The sequence below is a fragment of the Mustelus asterias genome, chromosome 10 (genome assembly GCF_964213995.1).
Source record: "Mustelus asterias chromosome 10, sMusAst1.hap1.1, whole genome shotgun sequence".
Lineage (NCBI taxonomy): Eukaryota > Metazoa > Chordata > Chondrichthyes > Carcharhiniformes > Triakidae > Mustelus > Mustelus asterias.
Genome location: NC_135810.1, coordinates 106,063,811 through 106,081,475, shown reverse-complemented (window position 1 = coordinate 106,081,475; position 17,665 = coordinate 106,063,811). Strand labels below are relative to the sequence as shown.

Sequence of the window (17,665 nt, the reverse complement as noted above, 5' to 3'; positions counted from 1 at the left end):
TGGCGACTAGGGGAATTTCACAGGAACTTCATTGCAGTGTTAATGCAAGCCTACCTGTGACTAATGAATAAAATTTTTCAATTTTGTTCTGAAGCATTTGGAGCACATTTTAGAGCATACAGTGGCAGCTTAAACTTAGAGAAACCTCATCTAGCCCCAAAGCAGTCAGATCTCTGCACTCCCCGATTTTCATCACTCCTCCATTGACAGCTGTGCCTTCAGTTGCCTTGGCCTTGGAGCCCAGTAATGTCTTCAGCAAACCTCGCCAAAGCCACTACCACCCTCTTCCCCAAGGAGCCACTCCTGTAAACCCCTCTCCCTGACCAAGCTTTGGGTCACCTGTCCTAAAATGTCCGAGAATCTCGGGTGTCAAATTTTGTCAGAAACACTGCGCGGAATTCTCTCATCCTGGGGCTGGTGGTGGTGGTGGTTTGCACCGTTTTCTGTGGTGGGGCAGGCCTGATGCTGGCAGTCTACCATCTTATCCGGATGCCATATTGAAAAGGTGCCCAATGTCACTGGTGCACTATTGAGGAAAGAAAGTGGGCCTCCTGAAAATGAAGGTGGAAATCTGGGACCACTCTGAGTTGGAATGTGGACCTCCTGATCTAGAAGATGGATCTCCAGGAACATTCCGAGGCTGGAAGATGGACTCCCTCCAGGACACCTGATCTGGAAAGTCCAGCTCCCGATGCTCCCTCCACCCACTGCTGTGGTGTTGTGGGGTCCAGGGTTGCCAGCGGCCTCCATCTTGAACTTCGGAGGGAGGCAGCCCCGGGCATTGTTCAGGTAGGTCCCAAAATCTGCATGCATGTTGTTCCAGACATATCTCAATCAAAGTGTTTTCCCACCGGTTCTGCAGAGAAGCAGGCATGGATGGTCAAGCCGTTTGCGGGTTTCCCGGTCTGCCGTGGTGGGAACCAGGGAAACATCCCATGGGAAACTCACGCCAGCGTAAAATCGATTTTTGGGTCTTCCGCCAAATTCCACCGCCTCCCACACCATCACCCCCCATCCCCCCACCATTGAGCCCATCAACAGGGGCATGGGAGAATTCTGCCCATTCTTGTGATGTTTGAATAATTAAAAGGTCATAAGGGCAAGGGGCTGTGGTTGTAATGTTATAAACAAATTTTATAAAAGAGATTGCTTGATCCATTACAAAATGCTCACCATTTGCCCTCAGTTTCCACTTAATGTAGTTTATTTATTAGTCACAAGTAGGCTTACATTAACACTGCAATGAAGTTACTGTGAAAATCCCCTAATCGCCACACTCCAGCGCCTGTTCGGGTACACTGAGGGAGAATTTAGCATGGCCAATGCACCTAACCAGCACGTCTTTCAGACTGTGGGAGGAAACCGGAGCACCCGGAGGAAACCCACACAGACACGGGGAGAATGTGCAGACTCCACACAGACAGTGACCCAAGCCGGGAATTGAACCCGGGTCCCTGGCGCTGTGAGGCAGCAGTGCTAACCGCTGTGCCAACATGCTGCCCCAGATTGCTTAGCCTGAGAGATGTTCACAAGGACTCATCTATATCTTAAATCAACGATGTGGTGATTGGACGTCAACCGTCTCAGCTCCAGAACATCACTGCAGGAGTTCCTCAATGTACCATCCTCGGCCCAAACATCTTCGGCTGCTCCATCATAAGATCAAAAGTGGGGATGTTCACTGATGATTCACAATGTTCAGCACTATTTGCGACTCCCCAGATACTGAAGTAGTCCATGTCCAAATGCAACAGGACCTGGACAATATCCAGGGTTGGGCTGAGAAGTGGCAAGTAACATTCATGCCACAGAAGTGCCAGGTACTGACCGTCTCCAACAAGAGAGGATCTAACCATCACCTCATGACATTCAATGGCATTATCAGCACTGAATCCCTCACTATCAATATCCTGAAGGTTACCATTGACAAGATACTGAACTGGAATAGCCATATAAATACTGCGGCTAACAGAACAGGTCAAAGGCTGGGAATCCTGTGGCGAGTAACTCACTTCCTCACCCCACCAAATCCTGTGCACCATCTACAAGGCACAAGTCAGGAGTTGCCTGAATGAATGCAGCTCCAACAACACACAAGAAACTCGACACCATCCAGGACAAAGCACCATTCAATCCCTCCACCACTGACAAAGATTGGCAGCCCGTGTGTACTATCTACAAGATGCACTGCAGGAACTCGCCAAGGTTCCTGAGGCAGCACCTTAGAACATAAGAACATAAGAACTAGGAGCAGGAGTAGGCCATCTGGCCCCTCGAGTCTGCCCCGCCATTCAATAAGATCATGGCTGATCTTTTTGTGGGCTCAGCTCCACTTACCCGCCCGCTCACCATAACCCTTAATTCCTTTACTGTTCAAAAATTTATCTATCCTTGTCTTAAAAACATTCATTGAGGTAGCCTCAACTGCTTCACTGGGCAGGGAATTCCACAGATTCACAACCCTTTGTGTGAAGAAGTTCCTCCTCAACTCAGTCCTAAATCTGCTTCCCCGTATTTTGAGGCTATGTCCCCTAGTTCTAGTTTCACCCGCCAGTGGAAACAACTTCCCTGCTTCTATCTTTTCAATTCCCTTTATAATCTTATATGTTTCTATAAGATCTCCCCTCATTCTTCTGAATTCCAATGAGTATAGCCCCAGTCTACTCAGTCTGTCCTCATAAGCCAACCCTCTCAACTCCGGAATCAACCTAGTGAATCTCCTCTGCACCCCCTCCACTGCCAGTATATCCTTTCTCAAGTAAGGAGACCAAAACTGTACACAATACTCCAGGTGTGGCCTCACCAGCATCTTGTACAGCTGCAACATAATCTCGCTGTTTTTAAACTCCATCCCTCTGGCAATAAAGGATAAAATTCCATTTGCCTTCTTAATTACCTGCTGCACCTGCAAACCAACTCCTTGAGATTCCTGCACAAGGACACCCAGGTCCCTCTGCACAGCAGCATGCTGTAATTTTTTACCATTTAAATAATAGTCCATTTTGCTGTTATTCCTACCAAAATGGATGACCTCACATTTACCAACATTGTACTCCATCTGCCAGACCCTCGCCCACTCACTTAGACTATCTATATCCCTTTGCAGACTTTCAGCGTCCTCTGCACACTTTGCTCTTTCACCCATCATAGTGTCATTTGAGAATTTCGACACACTACACTTGGTCCCCAACTCCAAATCAATTATGTAAATCGTAAACAATTGCAGTCCCAACACTGATCCCTGAGGCACGCCACTAGTCACTGATCGCCAACCAGAAAAACACCCATTTACCCCCACTCTTTGCTTTCTGTTAGTTAACCAATCCTCTATCCATGCTAATACATTACTCGTAACACTGTGCACCTTTATCTTATGTAGCAGTCTTTGTTGCGGCACCTTGTCAAATGCCTTCTGGAAATCCAGATACACCACAGACACAGGTTCCCCATTGTCCACTGCACACGTAATGTTCTCAAAGAAATCCGTCAAACATGACCTGCCCTTCATGAACCCATGCTGCGTCTTACCGATGGGACAATTTATATCCAGATGTCTTGCTATTTCTTCCTTCTAAACCCATGACCACTGTCATTTAGAAGGACAAGAGCAGTAGATACTTGGGAACACCACCAACTCTAAGTCATTCAGCATCCTAATTTGGAAATATGTCGCCGTTCTTCAATGTCGCTGGGTCAAAATCCTGGAATTCCCTCCTTAACAGCACTGTGAGTGTATCCACACCTCTGGGACTGCAGCAGTTCAAAGGACAGCTTGCCACCACCTTCTCAAAGGCAACTAGGGATGGCGAATGAATACCCGCTCCCCCCCCATCATTGCAAGGTACCCCCCCACCAATGCCCACCCCGCTCCCACAGCCCCCATGTTCCCTCTCACCTCCATCACTGCAAGATCCCCCTCAAAGTGCTCACTCCCTTTGTCACTGCCAAGTGCCCCCCTTTCAAAGGTTTCGGCACTCTAAATATTCAAGGAGGGAGGGTCATGTGGCCCTTTAATAGTATGCAAATTCATTAGCATGCATTTAAATGAGGTTCCAGCCTTTGGTGGGTCAACTGGATACTCAGGGGCAACTTAGCATGGCCAATGCACCTAACCTGCACACCGTGGGACTCTGGGAAGAAATTGGAGCACCCGGACGAAACCCACGCAGACACGGGGAGAACGTGTAAACTCCACACAGACAGTGACCCAAGGCCAGAATTGAACCCGGGTACTTGGTGCTGTGAGGCAGCAGTGCTAACCACTGTAGCCAGATGTCCTGCTCAATATTTGTCCCTCACTGAAAAAAAAATCAGTCACCATCTCTTTTCTGTTTGAAGGACCTAACTGTACACAAATTGACTCCTGCCGTCTCTATATTATAACCATGACTGCACTTCAAGGAGTACTTCACTTGTGTGGAATGCTTTTGGGCATCCCAGTGCCATGAAAGGCACAATGTAACTGTGTGAGTTTGTGCAGGCTTGTTTCCAATTTTAAGAAGTGATTCTCCACATGACCTTTAAACCAGTTTCCCCCCCAAGAAATAGTTTGTTCCCGGCATCACATGACATCAACGCGGAACGTGTTGTGCGACATCTCACCTCGTCAAGAAGAGCCCACACATTGGAATCTTGTAAAACGGACAGCCTAATGGCAGTGATGGGATTCAGTCTCGGGTCAATAGCACCTTCAGATACTCCATTCGCAAATTTACCTACACGCATTGGGAGGAAGAAAACCACACATGAATTGCTTCTTGTTTAGGCCTAAGTGTAAAATGGTTACAGTTAATTGCTGGATTAATAAGAGGGATTAAAGAAGAATCCTGGAAGAAGCTCGGAGGTTGCCTCAGTTTGGCATTACAATAATACTAATAAGATTATTATAAAGCTGTGGTTCATGTTGAAAATAACTTCATTTTTATTTGGGCTGAAGCCACTAACTGAGTTTTGAAAGACTGAAGGACTGCGTTTCGGTAACTTAAACAGCTGCCTCAAAGGTGGCTCAGAATCTGCATGACTCTATATTATAAATCCCAAAGCAATATATTATAAATCCCAAAGCAATAAAATGGTAGCACAGTGGTTAGCACTGCTGCTTCACAGCTCCAGGGACCTGGGTTTGATTCCCGGCTTGGGTCACTGTCTGTGTGGAGTTTGCACATTCTCCTCGTGTCTGCGTGGGTTTCCTCCGGGTGCTCCGGTTTCCTCCCACAGTCCAAAGATGTGCGGGTTAGGTTGATTGGCCATGCTAAAATTGCCCGTTAGTGTCCTGGGATGAGTAGATTAGAGGGATTAGCGGGTAAAATATGTAGGGATATGGGGGTAGGGCCTGGGTGGGACTGTGGTCGGTGCAGTTTCGATGGGCCGAATGGCCTCTTTCTGTACTGTAGGGTTTCTATGATTCTATGAAGAACCCACCACAGACCATCACCTTAGAGGAATGTGAACAAGCTCATCTCCTAACCCGTTCACAAAACATCCGGACAGTACCTGTGAATTAGACTGGTGGGAACAAGCCATTAGATAAGATCACTTTGGACAATGGACCCGGACTGAGAAACAAATTCCAGCCAAAATCTAATTATGTCTAAACCGTGCACATCAAATCAACCTGCTATGACCATGTTTGAGCAACTGGTCAGTCGGTGAGAAGGATCATGTGATTAGCCAACTCAGCCCCTCTTGTGTATTTAAGAAACTGAATTTTCCCCAGGCCATAGAACAGAAGAAGATGGTCCCGAAGTGGACCCACTGGGCAGAATTTTACAAGAAAAATTCTAAGTACTGAGCTAGTGTGAAAATGGGAGAGTTTCAGATCTGTTTTTTGGGCTTGTCCAAAATCACAATCTTAGACAAATAAAAAATGGGCTAGACCGTTTCTAGCTGAAAGATGGAGTGGACGGGGCTTAAGTTGCCAGCCAGCCTGCCATAATAGCAGAGGGAGCTATTGCACATGTGCAGACAGACCTCTGTGGCTGCACATGTGCAACTGCAACAAGCAGAGGGCTGGCAGCTCTGAGAGAGAGACCTGTCAGGCCTCCGCTGCTGCAGCTGGCCATGACTCAGCATCCCCCCCCCCACCCCCTAGCTATCATGAGGGCATATAGGTGATTGTGAATCCCACACTGCCTGGAAATATCACCCCCTGCCACCCCCTCCCCCATACCGATCGTGATGTAGTGTGGCAGCACGCCCCCCTCCCATAGATTGTGATGCAGAGTGGCAGCACGCCCCCCCCCAATAGATTGTGATGCAGAGTGGCAGCGCACACCCCTCCCATAGATGACGATGCAACGTGCCCCCTCCCTCCTTCCTTATCCGATCAGCCTGCCCTGGCCTGGTCCCACCCCCTTCGGGACTGTCATTTGTTGAACACCTGTTACTGGTCATTGACAGCCAGAATGATTGTTTTCCCAAAAGGCAAAATATCAGTGGAAAGTTTTTTTAAAAAAAGTTTTCTTGTGCCCTTCATCCATTCACTTGCAGCCATTTAGGTCCAGGTTGCAAAGTGGCACAGTGAATGCGTGCCAGCCGTAACTACCTGCACTGTGTGGAATAGACAGGCCAGAGTCAGGAATTTAGGCTGTTTTTTTAAAACAAAATTATTCCTTTCTTAAAGTTCCAAAACCAATGCAGAGAGTGGACGCGGCAAACCCTTAATCCATCTCCTTGCTTGCTCCAAAAACCAATTCAAATTGAATCTAATTCATGGCCCCCACAAGAGTTAATCTGATAAGAACAGATACTACACTTGACCTTAGCCAAAAGGCCAGGTTGTTTGCTTCATCTCAAGTTCCCATGCAGATCCTAAGCACAAAAATCAAGGCTGGCACTCCAGTGCAGCATTGTCAGAGGTGCCGTCTTTCAGATGAGACACTAAACCGAGATCCCTTCTGCCTGCTTGGATGGGTGTTAAAGATCCCGTGACACTATTTCAAAGAACAGCAGGAGATTTATTGACTTCCTGGCCAATATTTATCCTTCAATCCCTCAAAAAGCAAACTATCTGGTCGTTATTAGTTTGCTGCTTGTGGGAGTTTACTGAACGCACATTAGTTGCTGTATTTTCTACATTACAAGAGTGAGTGCTGTTTTAGGAGGAGATGGTGGCACAGTGGGAATTTCACTGGACCTGTAATCCAGAGGTCCAAGCTAATGATCCGGGAACATGGGATCAAATCCCACCACAGCAGCCGGTGATAGAATTTGAATTCAATTGATAAATCTGGAATGTAAAGCTGGTCTCAGTAATGGTGACCATGACAACCATCATTGCTGGTGATGTTCACATCCCATGTAAGAATAGAAAGAAGCCGCACTTCAAAAGCTACTTCATAGGTTGTAAAGCACTTTGATATATCTGGTGGTCATGAAAAGTGCTCTATAAAGACAAGATTTTTCTTTCTATTTATTTGTTGTGCGTGGGATGGTGGTGGTGTAGTGGCAATGTCACTGAACTAGCAATTCAGACTAATCCAGAGACCCAGGGTAATGCTCTGGACACCTGGGTTCAAATCCCACCACGGTAGATGTTGAAATGGGAATTAAAAGACAAAAATATGGAATCATAAGTCTAATGATGACCATTAAACCACTGACAATTGTTGTAATTGCCCATTTGGTTCACTGATGCCCTTTGGGGAAGGAAATCTGCCATCCTTACCCAATCTGTTGCCTCCAGATCCACAACAATGGGGTTGACTCTTAAATGCTCTCGGAAATGGCCTAGCAGTGGCCACTCGGTTCAAGAACAATTAGGGATAGGCAATCAATGCTCGTCCAGCCAGCAATGCCCACATCCCATGAATGAAAAAAAATAGCTATTATCAATTTGATGTAATCTGCAGGTTGGTGCTATAATACAGGAGAACAATTCAACTTCAGTGCTGTCTAATTAACAATAGCAGCAATGGAGGCCAGAGAAATGTGAACAATTTTACTACATTCAACAAATGAAATGAGTATGCATACCCACAGAGGATTGTGGGGGAAGTCACACGAGAGTGAAGCTAGATTCAGTGAGGTTACGGGTGAGGCTGGGGGGATGCAAATGTGGAAACCCTCACTCCCCCGCCCCTTGATCAGATTAGACTTATGTCAAGAAGGTCAAGTTATGTGTAGGGATGTCTGCTGTAATAAGTGTTCGGAGGCAGAAGTCCCTTCATCAGAACCCCTTTAGTTACAATCCCAACAGCAGTACAGAGTGCTCTCAGTCAGCAGTCTATCTTCAGGAGTGCCAGAGGAACTGACACTCCCAGTTAAATGCAAGGAAAAGACTCCCTGATTGACCCATCAATTGACTTCTTAATCAGGGAGTTCATATTCCAATAGGCCAACTTCAATGACCTGATTGAAGTCATTATAACTGCCACCCAGGCCTTTTATTAAAAAAAAGGGCACATTTTTTATTCATTTGTGGGGCATGAGTGCCACTGGCTGGTCAGCATTTATTACCCATCCCTAGTCACCTTTAAATTGAGTGGCTTGCTAGGCCATTGCGGAGGGCCAACCACATTGCGGTGGGTCTGGAGTCACATGTAGGCCAGACCAGGTAAGGACGGCAGATTTCCTTTCCCTAAAGGACATTAGTGAACCAGATGGGTTTTCCCAACAACGGTTTCATCAGTAGACTCTTAATACCAGATATTTATAATTGAATTCAAATTCCACCACCTGCCGTGGCGGGATTCGAACCCCGGGTCCCCAGAACATTAGCTGAGTTTCTGGATTAATAGTCGAGCGATAATACCACTAGGCCATCGCCTCCCCATTTCATATATAGAGGATGGGCAGAAAACTAGGTTTCAAAAATAACTTGCATGTCATTATGGAAACAAAGGATGGTGAAGGTGAATGTCACCTGGAAAAAAGGTTTCAAACTGTACCTATTCTGAAGAATCCATCTTCAGTGCGCTTATATCTTGATTCTTTGGTCTCCTGAAGCAATTCAGATCCTGAATCCTAAATAAATTAATCAGATGAAATCAGCAATAACATTTGCCAACCGTGAAAGAATTGGACAGTTTTTGCAACCACAAAATCAGACCACATCAAATTTGCAAAATCCATAGGTTGCAAATATCTTTGATATTTTCTTTCAGTAGCTTGAATTACTGACTGAGGTTTAGCTTTGACAATTAAGAGATTCATTTAGCTACGGAAAATGGTTTTACATACAATACGGCCTCTTACATAACCATGAAAGAAGGTAAGAGGTCCTTAGTGCATCAGCCCTATCCCTGTGCACTTCCATTTGTAGCTGTGCCTTCAGCCATCCAGGGCCTGCTCCGGAATTCCCTACCTAAGCCCCTCCACCTCCATCTACTTCCTAAAACCTACCTTTCTTACTAGCCTCTTGGTCACCCCTCCCAGCATTTAATCTCCAGCATTTTTGAGCAAGATAAATATTGACGCTCTGAGCACTATGATATTTGGAAATAGTGCAAAGGTTCTACAGCAACTTGGCAAAAGGCTTCCCCATTTAGAAAGTGGTTGTAGCAACACGGTTTTGGAAATTAATCAGAATGTGACCAAATGCAAGAAAACAAATTCTTTGTCCCCAAGTCAAGGCTCCACTCCAGACTGGCACTTCAACATGGAAGGAGAGCAGCGTTGTCTGAGATGCTGCTTTTTTGGATGAAAGATTAAACATAGAACATAGAACAGTACAGCACAGAACAGGCCCTTCGGCCCACGAGGTTGTGCCGAGCTTTATCTGAAACCAAGATCAAGCTATCCCACTCCCTATCATCCTGGTGTGCTCCATGTGCCTATCCAATAACCGCTTAACTGTTCCTAAAGTATCTGACTCCACTATCACTGCAGGCAGTCCATTCCACACCCAACCACTCTCTGAGTAAAGACCCTACCTCGGACATCCTTCCTATATCTCCTATATCCTATATCTCCTATATCCTTCCTGTATCTCCCAGAATGGGGAAGACAGTGGTGTCATGATAATGTCAATGAACTAGTAATACAGAGGCCCAGGCTAATGCTCTAGGGGCCATGGGTTCAAATCCCACCACGGCAGCTGGTGGAATTTAAATTCAATTAATAAATCTGGAATATAAAGCTAGTCCATGATAACTATGACAACGGGGCAGCTCCGACAAAGGGTCATCTAAGCTCGGAACGTTAGCTCTATTCTCTCCCCACAGACGTTGTCAGACCTGCTGAAATTTTCCAGCATTGTCTGTTTTTGTTCCATGACAACTATAATTGATTGTCGTAAAAACCCATCTGGTTCACTAATGTCCTTTAGGGAAGGAAATCTGCTGTCCTTACCTGGTCTGGCCTAATGTGTCTCCAGATTCACAGCAATGTGGTTGACTCTTAATTGCCCTCTGAAATGGCCGAGCAAGCCGGTCAGTTCAAGGACAAGTGGAGATGGGCAACAATGCTGGCTAGCCAACGATGCCCACATCCCTTCAAAGAACAAAGCAAACAAGACGTCCTATGTGCATGCTCAGCTGGACCAATAACACAAAGGTAGCCTCCTGGGCTAGGATTTTAATGCCTCGCCATGACATGTCTCTTCCCTCTGGTGGATGCAAGGGGCCATTTAAATAGCCGGTTACTTTGGAGGCACCATAATATCACACTGGACAGTAGGGGCCGCATATCCTGGCCCTGGTGCACCAGTAAACACTTATCCTTCACCAATGTCACCAAAAATTACATTAAACAAGCTTATTTGACTCATTACTGTTTGTGGGAGTTTGGTGTGCACAAATTGGCTGCCACGTTTCTGTACAGTAGGGACTATGTTTCATAAAGTACTTCATGATTGCGAAACATAGAAACGTGGTAGGAGGAGGCCATTCGGCCCTTCAAGTCTGCTCCACCATTCATTTTGATCATGGCTGATCATCAAAATTAACATCCTGATCCCGTCTTCCCTCCAAATCCCTTGATCCCAAGAGCGATATCTAATTTCTCCTTGAAGTCACCCAATGTTCTGGCCTCAACTACATTCTGTGGTAGTGAATCTACACATTCTCCTCAGCTCAGTTCTAAAAGTTTTATCCCCTTATCCTCAAACCACAACCCCGAGTTCTGGACTCCCCCACCATCGGGAACATTCTTTCTGAATCTACCCTGTCTAACCCTGTTTTGCTTTAGGAAGTTCCGAGGCCATAAAAGGCATGAGATATAAATAGCAGTTGTTTTCTCGGCCGATTATCGGTCTCCACCCCAGGCTTATCCTCAACTGTCAATCTGACCAATTTAGATTGCATCTCTGAATGCAGGTCGAGGCTGTTGGTCAAATGGGATCAGTCTGAAAGGCTTTTGTTCTTTTAACAAGACTCTTGTAAAATCTCTTTTTAAAAATACCCTCTGCAAAATCCAATCGGAACTAATCAAATCAACGATTCTCAAAAAACTTTCTAAATTTGCAAAGACAAATTCATGCAAGGCGTCCTTGATTTCAAATATGTAACAGGTTTATTTTTTTTAAAATGTATCCCAAGCATTTGCTTAGAACTGGCTTGGACTCATTGTTCATCCGCGTGCCCCCTTCAGTTTTTCCCTGTTGCGGGAATTATTAGCTATGGAAACAGATGAAAGTCTGCCTTAGTGCACCACTAGGCACGGGAAGGGAATGGTAATTGGAACACTGTGGATAATCATCCTGCTCTCTTTACGGGCAGCACGGTGGCACAGTGGTTAGCACTGCTACCTCACAGCGCCAGGGACCCGGGTTCAATTCCCGGCTTGGGTCACTATCTGTGTGGAGTTTGCACATTCTCCCCGTGTCTGCGTGTGTTTCCTCCGGGTGCTCCGGTTTCCTCCCACAGTCCAAACAATGTGCGGGTTAGGTGGATTGGCCATGCTAAATTGAGCCTAGTGTCAGGGGGACTAGCTAGGGTAAATACATGGGGTCAGTGCGGACTCGATGGGCCAAATGGCCTCTTTCTGCACTGTAGGATTCTATGATTCATCCTTCCTCCTGTTATATAGGTTACTCTTCAGTCTAATTGCGCAGTCTGCTATTTGAAGAAGTATTGAAGAATTGCGACCAAAGTCTCTCGGACTTACTTCGGCAGCCGAGAACAAAACTTACCGGGGCTCGGTAATTTATCTACCATGAATCCTGCTAAATTTTTCAGATCCAATTCCCTTTTCTATGTTCATTGCGTTCAGTCGTTCATTACTCTCCTCTAGTTCACCTCTATTCTTCACTGCTGCCTTCATTTGCAAAGAAAAACTGATGCAGACAATTTACTTTACAGCCCTGTCATACTCTCTTTCACCACAGCTGAGGATTTATGGTTGATGGTCCGACATTAGCCCCACGATAATTAATGAGTGCAATATAGATGCTAATTAAACGTTCTGAATTGGGACTCTCTTTCTCATCAGTAGGTCCAAATTCTTGTCCAAAACGCAGCATTCAATACAATGCTGACAAACGATGCGTACCTGATGCGACTAGATAATGCACAGAAAGGTGGCAGCAAAACGTACACCTACAAATTGGCACAGCGCCAACACAAATTATTCACACAACTTTCCGAGTCAAAGCAGGCGATGAACTATAGATCATTTATGTGCGTGATCTGACTGCGCACATTTCTCACATTTAAAAGGCATAAAAATATTAGGCTTTACAGTAAGATTTTCCATTTGGAAAAATGACCCTCTGGTCGCTGAAATGGTAATCACCTCAATAAGGTTAGAGCTTAAATTGAAGATAGCATGCACAAGTGCATATTTGTTAAGCGGAGGCAATTCAAGCTGCAATCAGGCCAAAAATGAAATGGATTTTGAGTCAAAGCAGATATTAAGACTAATACCTTAGTTAGAGGTCAGGTTTGCGTCTTAAAAGGAGAAGGAAAGATTTGGAATCATAGAATAGAATCATAGATCCCCTACGCTGCAGTAGAAGGCCATTCGGCCCATCAAGTCTGCACCAACCACAACCCCACCCATGCCCTATTCCCGTAACCCCAAATATTTACCCTGCTAATCCCCCCCGACACCAGGGTCAATTTAGCATGGCCAATCCACCTAACTCGCACATCTTTAGATTGTGGGAGAAAAAGGGAGCACCCGGAGGAAACCCACGCAGACACGGGGAGAATGTGCAAACTCCACACAGACAGTGGCCTGAGGCTGGAATTAAACCCGGGTCCCTGGCGCTGTGAGGCATCAGTGCTAACCATATGAGGAGGGAATTTCTGAGCATAGGGCCTAGACCGCTGAAGACACAGCTAATGACGATGAAAAAGGAAGTTGAGAATTCACTGCGAGCCACAGCTGGAGGAATGGAGAGTTCTCTCCATCGTTACGAAAATGACAGAACAGCTGGAATCCCGTTCCCAAATGTGGCATCGACCGCTTCCACTGAGGAGTGAAATGAACCCAGGTCGGCATTCGTGCACATGCATTTTGCGGAGGTAGCTGCCCATGGAAATCAGCAGCTGCCTCCACTCACGTGATTTTTGTGTGAGAGGTGTCTGAAACCCAATGTCATAGAATCATAGAATCCCTACAGTGCAGAAGGAGGCCATTCGGCCCATCGAGTCTGCACCGACCACAATCCCACCCAGGCCCTACCCCCACATATTTTACCCGCTAATCCCTCTAACCTACGCATCTCAGGAGTCTAAGGGGCAATTTTTAACCTGGCCAATCAACCTAACCCGCACATCTTTGGACTGTGGGAGGAAACCGGAGCACCCGGAGGAAACCCACGCAGACACGAGGAGAATGTGCAAACTCCACACAGACAGTGACCCGAGCCAGGAATCGAACCCGGGACCCAGGAGCTGAACTTTGTGGATTATTGGGGAGGTAAGGTGTCCTTTAGCCATAGTCCCGGGACACTTTGGGGGAGGTCAGGTGTCCTTTGTGATATCTAAAAGCAGGCATGAATGTGTATAAAAAGTGGATAAACTCATTGGAACTGTAAAGCTCATTGCAACTGTCAGAACAACTGTCTAAAGTCTCAAGATCAATTCACGAGAGCAGGTGTTAAAAACAACCATCAACGGTGTCACAGTGAAGTGTCAAAGGAAGCATCAAGGGATTTAAAACTCTTACCCTTTAACTCTGAAAATATAACTGTCTGGAATGTTACAAGAAAAGAATGCTTACCATTTTACTCTGTCAATTGACATAAGCCTTAGGGATGCTATTACATGATTACTGCTACTATTACAGGATTAGTGCTACTATTACAGGATTAGTGCTACTATTACAGGATTAGTGCTGCAAGACTGATTTCATAACTTCCCATTATCATAGTCGGATGCCAGCCATTTCACAGTTTGATTGACAGCTCCAAGGGGTAATTGGCTCTTTAAAGTGGAACTATGAATTCCAATGCTTGTTTTTATAAAGGATTATACAATTGAATCACATGTTTGTCATTATAAGGGATAAAGTAATTGAAGGAATGTAAATATGATGAATGGATATTTGTGAATTAGAGAACTTTTCTGCAATAGACACTTGGAACTTAACTTAACTTAACCTCATCATGGCTACTGAGGTCTGCCCATGTTGGATGCTGGGTGAGTTATTCTGGTAGCTTTGAAGGCAAAGGGTGGAGGGTGGGGAGCGTGGGTTGACATTAACTTGGCATAGGGGCTATAAACAGTCAAGTGGGTGGGCAAAGAAGATATAAGGGGCCAGAGTGGGGGCATAGGTTGGAAAGCTTGCGGCATGGGTGGGGGTGTGAGGGGTGAGGGTTATGTTATGTTTTTCTGTTTTCTATCAAAACTGAATGCGATAGAATGCTGGTGTATTGGGCAGGCCTTCTACCCCAGCCCTCTTCTGCACTTGACCCAGAATTACCCTGCCTGACTCCCTTATCCCACCACACCGGAACGGAAATCCGACCTTCCGGGCCACTTTCTCCCCAGTCGGGTTTGCGGAGCTGGGAAATATCCCGACTCTGTGCTCCCAATCTGGGAGGAAAAACTCAGGCCAGAATCCTTAAAAGATTACAGGGCTGGAAGAGGTTACAGAGACAGAGAGGTTTGAGGCCTTTAAAAGGATGAAAAATTTAAATTGGAGGCAGTGGAGGATAATGTCACTCAATCAAGGGTCATGCATGAGCAAGACTTGGATGAGCTGAAGTTTACAGAGGGTGGAAGATATGAGGCCAGGAAACAATTGGAATAACGAAGCCTGGTGGTCAACAAAGGTAAGGATGAGGGTTTCAGGTGCGTGGGGTGAAACATAAACAGTGAAGAAGGGGAATGAAATTATCGGTGAAAGTACGGAGTATGTGGCCTAAAACAATGGCTTCGATCTTCCTACTACTGAATTGAATGGAAATTGTGGCTCAAGAAGGTGAGGTGAATAAAGTTTATTTATTAATGTCACAAGTCGGCTTACATTCACACTGCAATGAAATTACTGTGAAAATCCCCTAGTCGCCACACTCCGGTGCCTGTTTGGGTTCACTGAGGGAGAATTTAGCATGGCCAATGCACCTGATCAGCATGTCTTTCAGACTGTGGGAGGAAACCCACGCAGACACGGGGAGAGCATGCTGACTCTTAGTGACCTAAGCCGGGAATTGAACCTGGGTCCCTGACCACTGTGCCACCGTGCTGCCCAGAAAGGGCATTTAGGAAGATGAGAGATAAGACAAGGAAAGATGTGGCTATAGAGTTAGCACAGAAGAAAGCCGAGGGGAGGTTTAGTTTGGTGATCAAGGTGATTGGGGGAGTGCGAGGGGGACGCAATTGCCATAGAGGCAGCTGCACATGTTATCTCAATTTTAGCAACAAAAAAGTCCATGCACTAGTTAGAGGCAAGACCTGGGGGTAGAGCAGCAGGGGAGTTGGTGGGGGGAGGCTTTAAAGGAAACAATTAGTATTGAAGAAGAGGAACCATGGGTTGTTTTTGTTCTCCTGATTGAGACTGGAGTAAATGGTTTTGGCAGAAGAACATGATGGTCAATAATGCTCAGTGTCATCCGGCTGGATTTGCTATTTGATTGCTAAATTAGTTGCACACCAAATACGTGTTCATACAATTGCGCACTTTGGATCTGAGGGAGCAGAGGAATGGGCCATTTGGGAGAGCCAACCAGGAGGGGAGAAAGTAAATGTTTTGCTTCAGCATGGTGGAGTCAAAAGGTTTGGGGTTGGTCGTGGTTGAGCAGATTAACAGCTGCTGATGCAATCTGGCAAATAGAAATCCGAAGCCCAGAAATTTGGGGAATTTGTGACTTGGGAAAAAAATAATTTCCAGAGAAAGTAGGAGAACGGTTGTTGAAAAGGGATAGGAGGATGCGAGGGTTGTGAGGGCGGCACAGTGGCAAGCACTGCTGCCTCACAGCGCCAGGGACCCAGGTTCGATTCCCAGCTTGGGTAACTGCCTGTGTGGAGTTTGCACGTTCTCCCCGTGTCTGCATCGGTTTCCTCCGGGAGTTCCGGTTTCCTCCCACAGTCCAAAGATGTGCGGGTTAGGTGGATTGGCCATGCTAAATTGCCCCTTAGTGTCAGGGGGACTAGCTGGGGTAAATGCATGGGGTTATAGGAATAGGGTCTGGGTGGGATTGTGGTCGGTGCAGACTTGATGGGCTGAATGGCCTCCTTCTGCATTGTACGATTCTATAACACAAAGGAAGCAGTTGGAAATGGCTTCATCAGTGACCAAGATCACACACAAGTAGAGAGGCCATGGGAGATGACAAAGTGTAGTGGCATGAATGTGGTAAGAGAGTTTGCATGGAGGCAGTGGTTAAGGCAAGATAGAAGGACAGTAAAATCAGAGCAAAGGACCTTGTTGAGATGGAAAGTGAAATCACTGAGGATGAAGAGTTGCTCAGTGCAGAGGCTGAAGTCAACTATCACAGGGCAATTCTTGATGTTGGACTGAGGAGAAGATGAAGAACAAGAATTCTGAGGGCAGGCAAGAGTCATCGAGCAAAATGAATTGGCCAAGGGAAGGGGAAAGGTGAAGAACCAAGGTATGAGCTGGTGATAACAGCCAATTCACTACCATAGAATCTCTATAGTGCAGAGGAGGCCATTCAGCCCACCGAGTCTGCACCAACTCTCTGACAGAATAACTTACCCAGGCCCTCTCCCCATAACCCAACGTATTTACCCCGCTAATCCATCTAACCTACACATCTTTGGACACTAAGGGGCAATTTAGCATGGCCAATACACCTAACCTGCACATCTTTGGATTGTGGGAGGAAACTGGAGCACCCGGAGGAAACCCATGCAGACACGGGGAGAATGTGCAAACTCCACACAGACAGTCACCCAAGGTGGGAATTGAACCATGTTCCTGGCGCTGTGAGGCAGCAGTGCCAACCACTGTGCCACCGCAGTAGTTTCAGTGAAATGATGGTGGGACGCATACGGAAATGGTTTGTGAAAATTGTGCTTACTAAATGAATTAAACAGAGAAACCCACTTCAATCTTCATTTCTTTTGGCACAAGCCAATAAACCTTGTTATACAAATGATGCATTTATTCTTCACGGTAGAACAAATGCTGGCTGCTTTAAAACTTAACCCAATTATAATTATGCATGAGGAAACAGATGTTCCTACCTTGTAAGGCAAAACCTCAACACTTGTGTTCAACAGCAAGTCCCCAGGATGTTCTGTGTTCCCAGTGTGAAACAAGTATCTGAAACCAAGACAGTAGATATGGTGGATTAACATTATTTGAGTGAGCC

The 17,665-nt window shown here is 46.0% G+C and overlaps 1 protein-coding gene and 1 pseudogene across 2 annotated transcripts in view; both read right to left on the bottom strand.

Annotated features, from left to right (window-relative positions):
• Nucleotides 1-17,665, bottom strand: part of mgat4a (alpha-1,3-mannosyl-glycoprotein 4-beta-N-acetylglucosaminyltransferase A) — a 268,132-nt gene that overhangs the window by 3,562 nt on the left and 246,905 nt on the right. For both annotated transcript variants that reach the window (XM_078222379.1, XM_078222380.1), the window contains 3 exons: nt 17,538-17,616; nt 8,889-8,964; nt 4,603-4,715 (listed from right to left, as the gene is read on the bottom strand). In XM_078222379.1, coding sequence (XP_078078505.1) covers nt 4,603-4,715; nt 8,889-8,964; nt 17,538-17,616 — 268 coding nt within the window. The remainder of the gene's footprint in view (nt 1-4,602; nt 4,716-8,888; nt 8,965-17,537; nt 17,617-17,665) is intronic.
• LOC144500156 (U2 spliceosomal RNA) lies at nt 6,603-6,783 on the bottom strand (annotated as a pseudogene).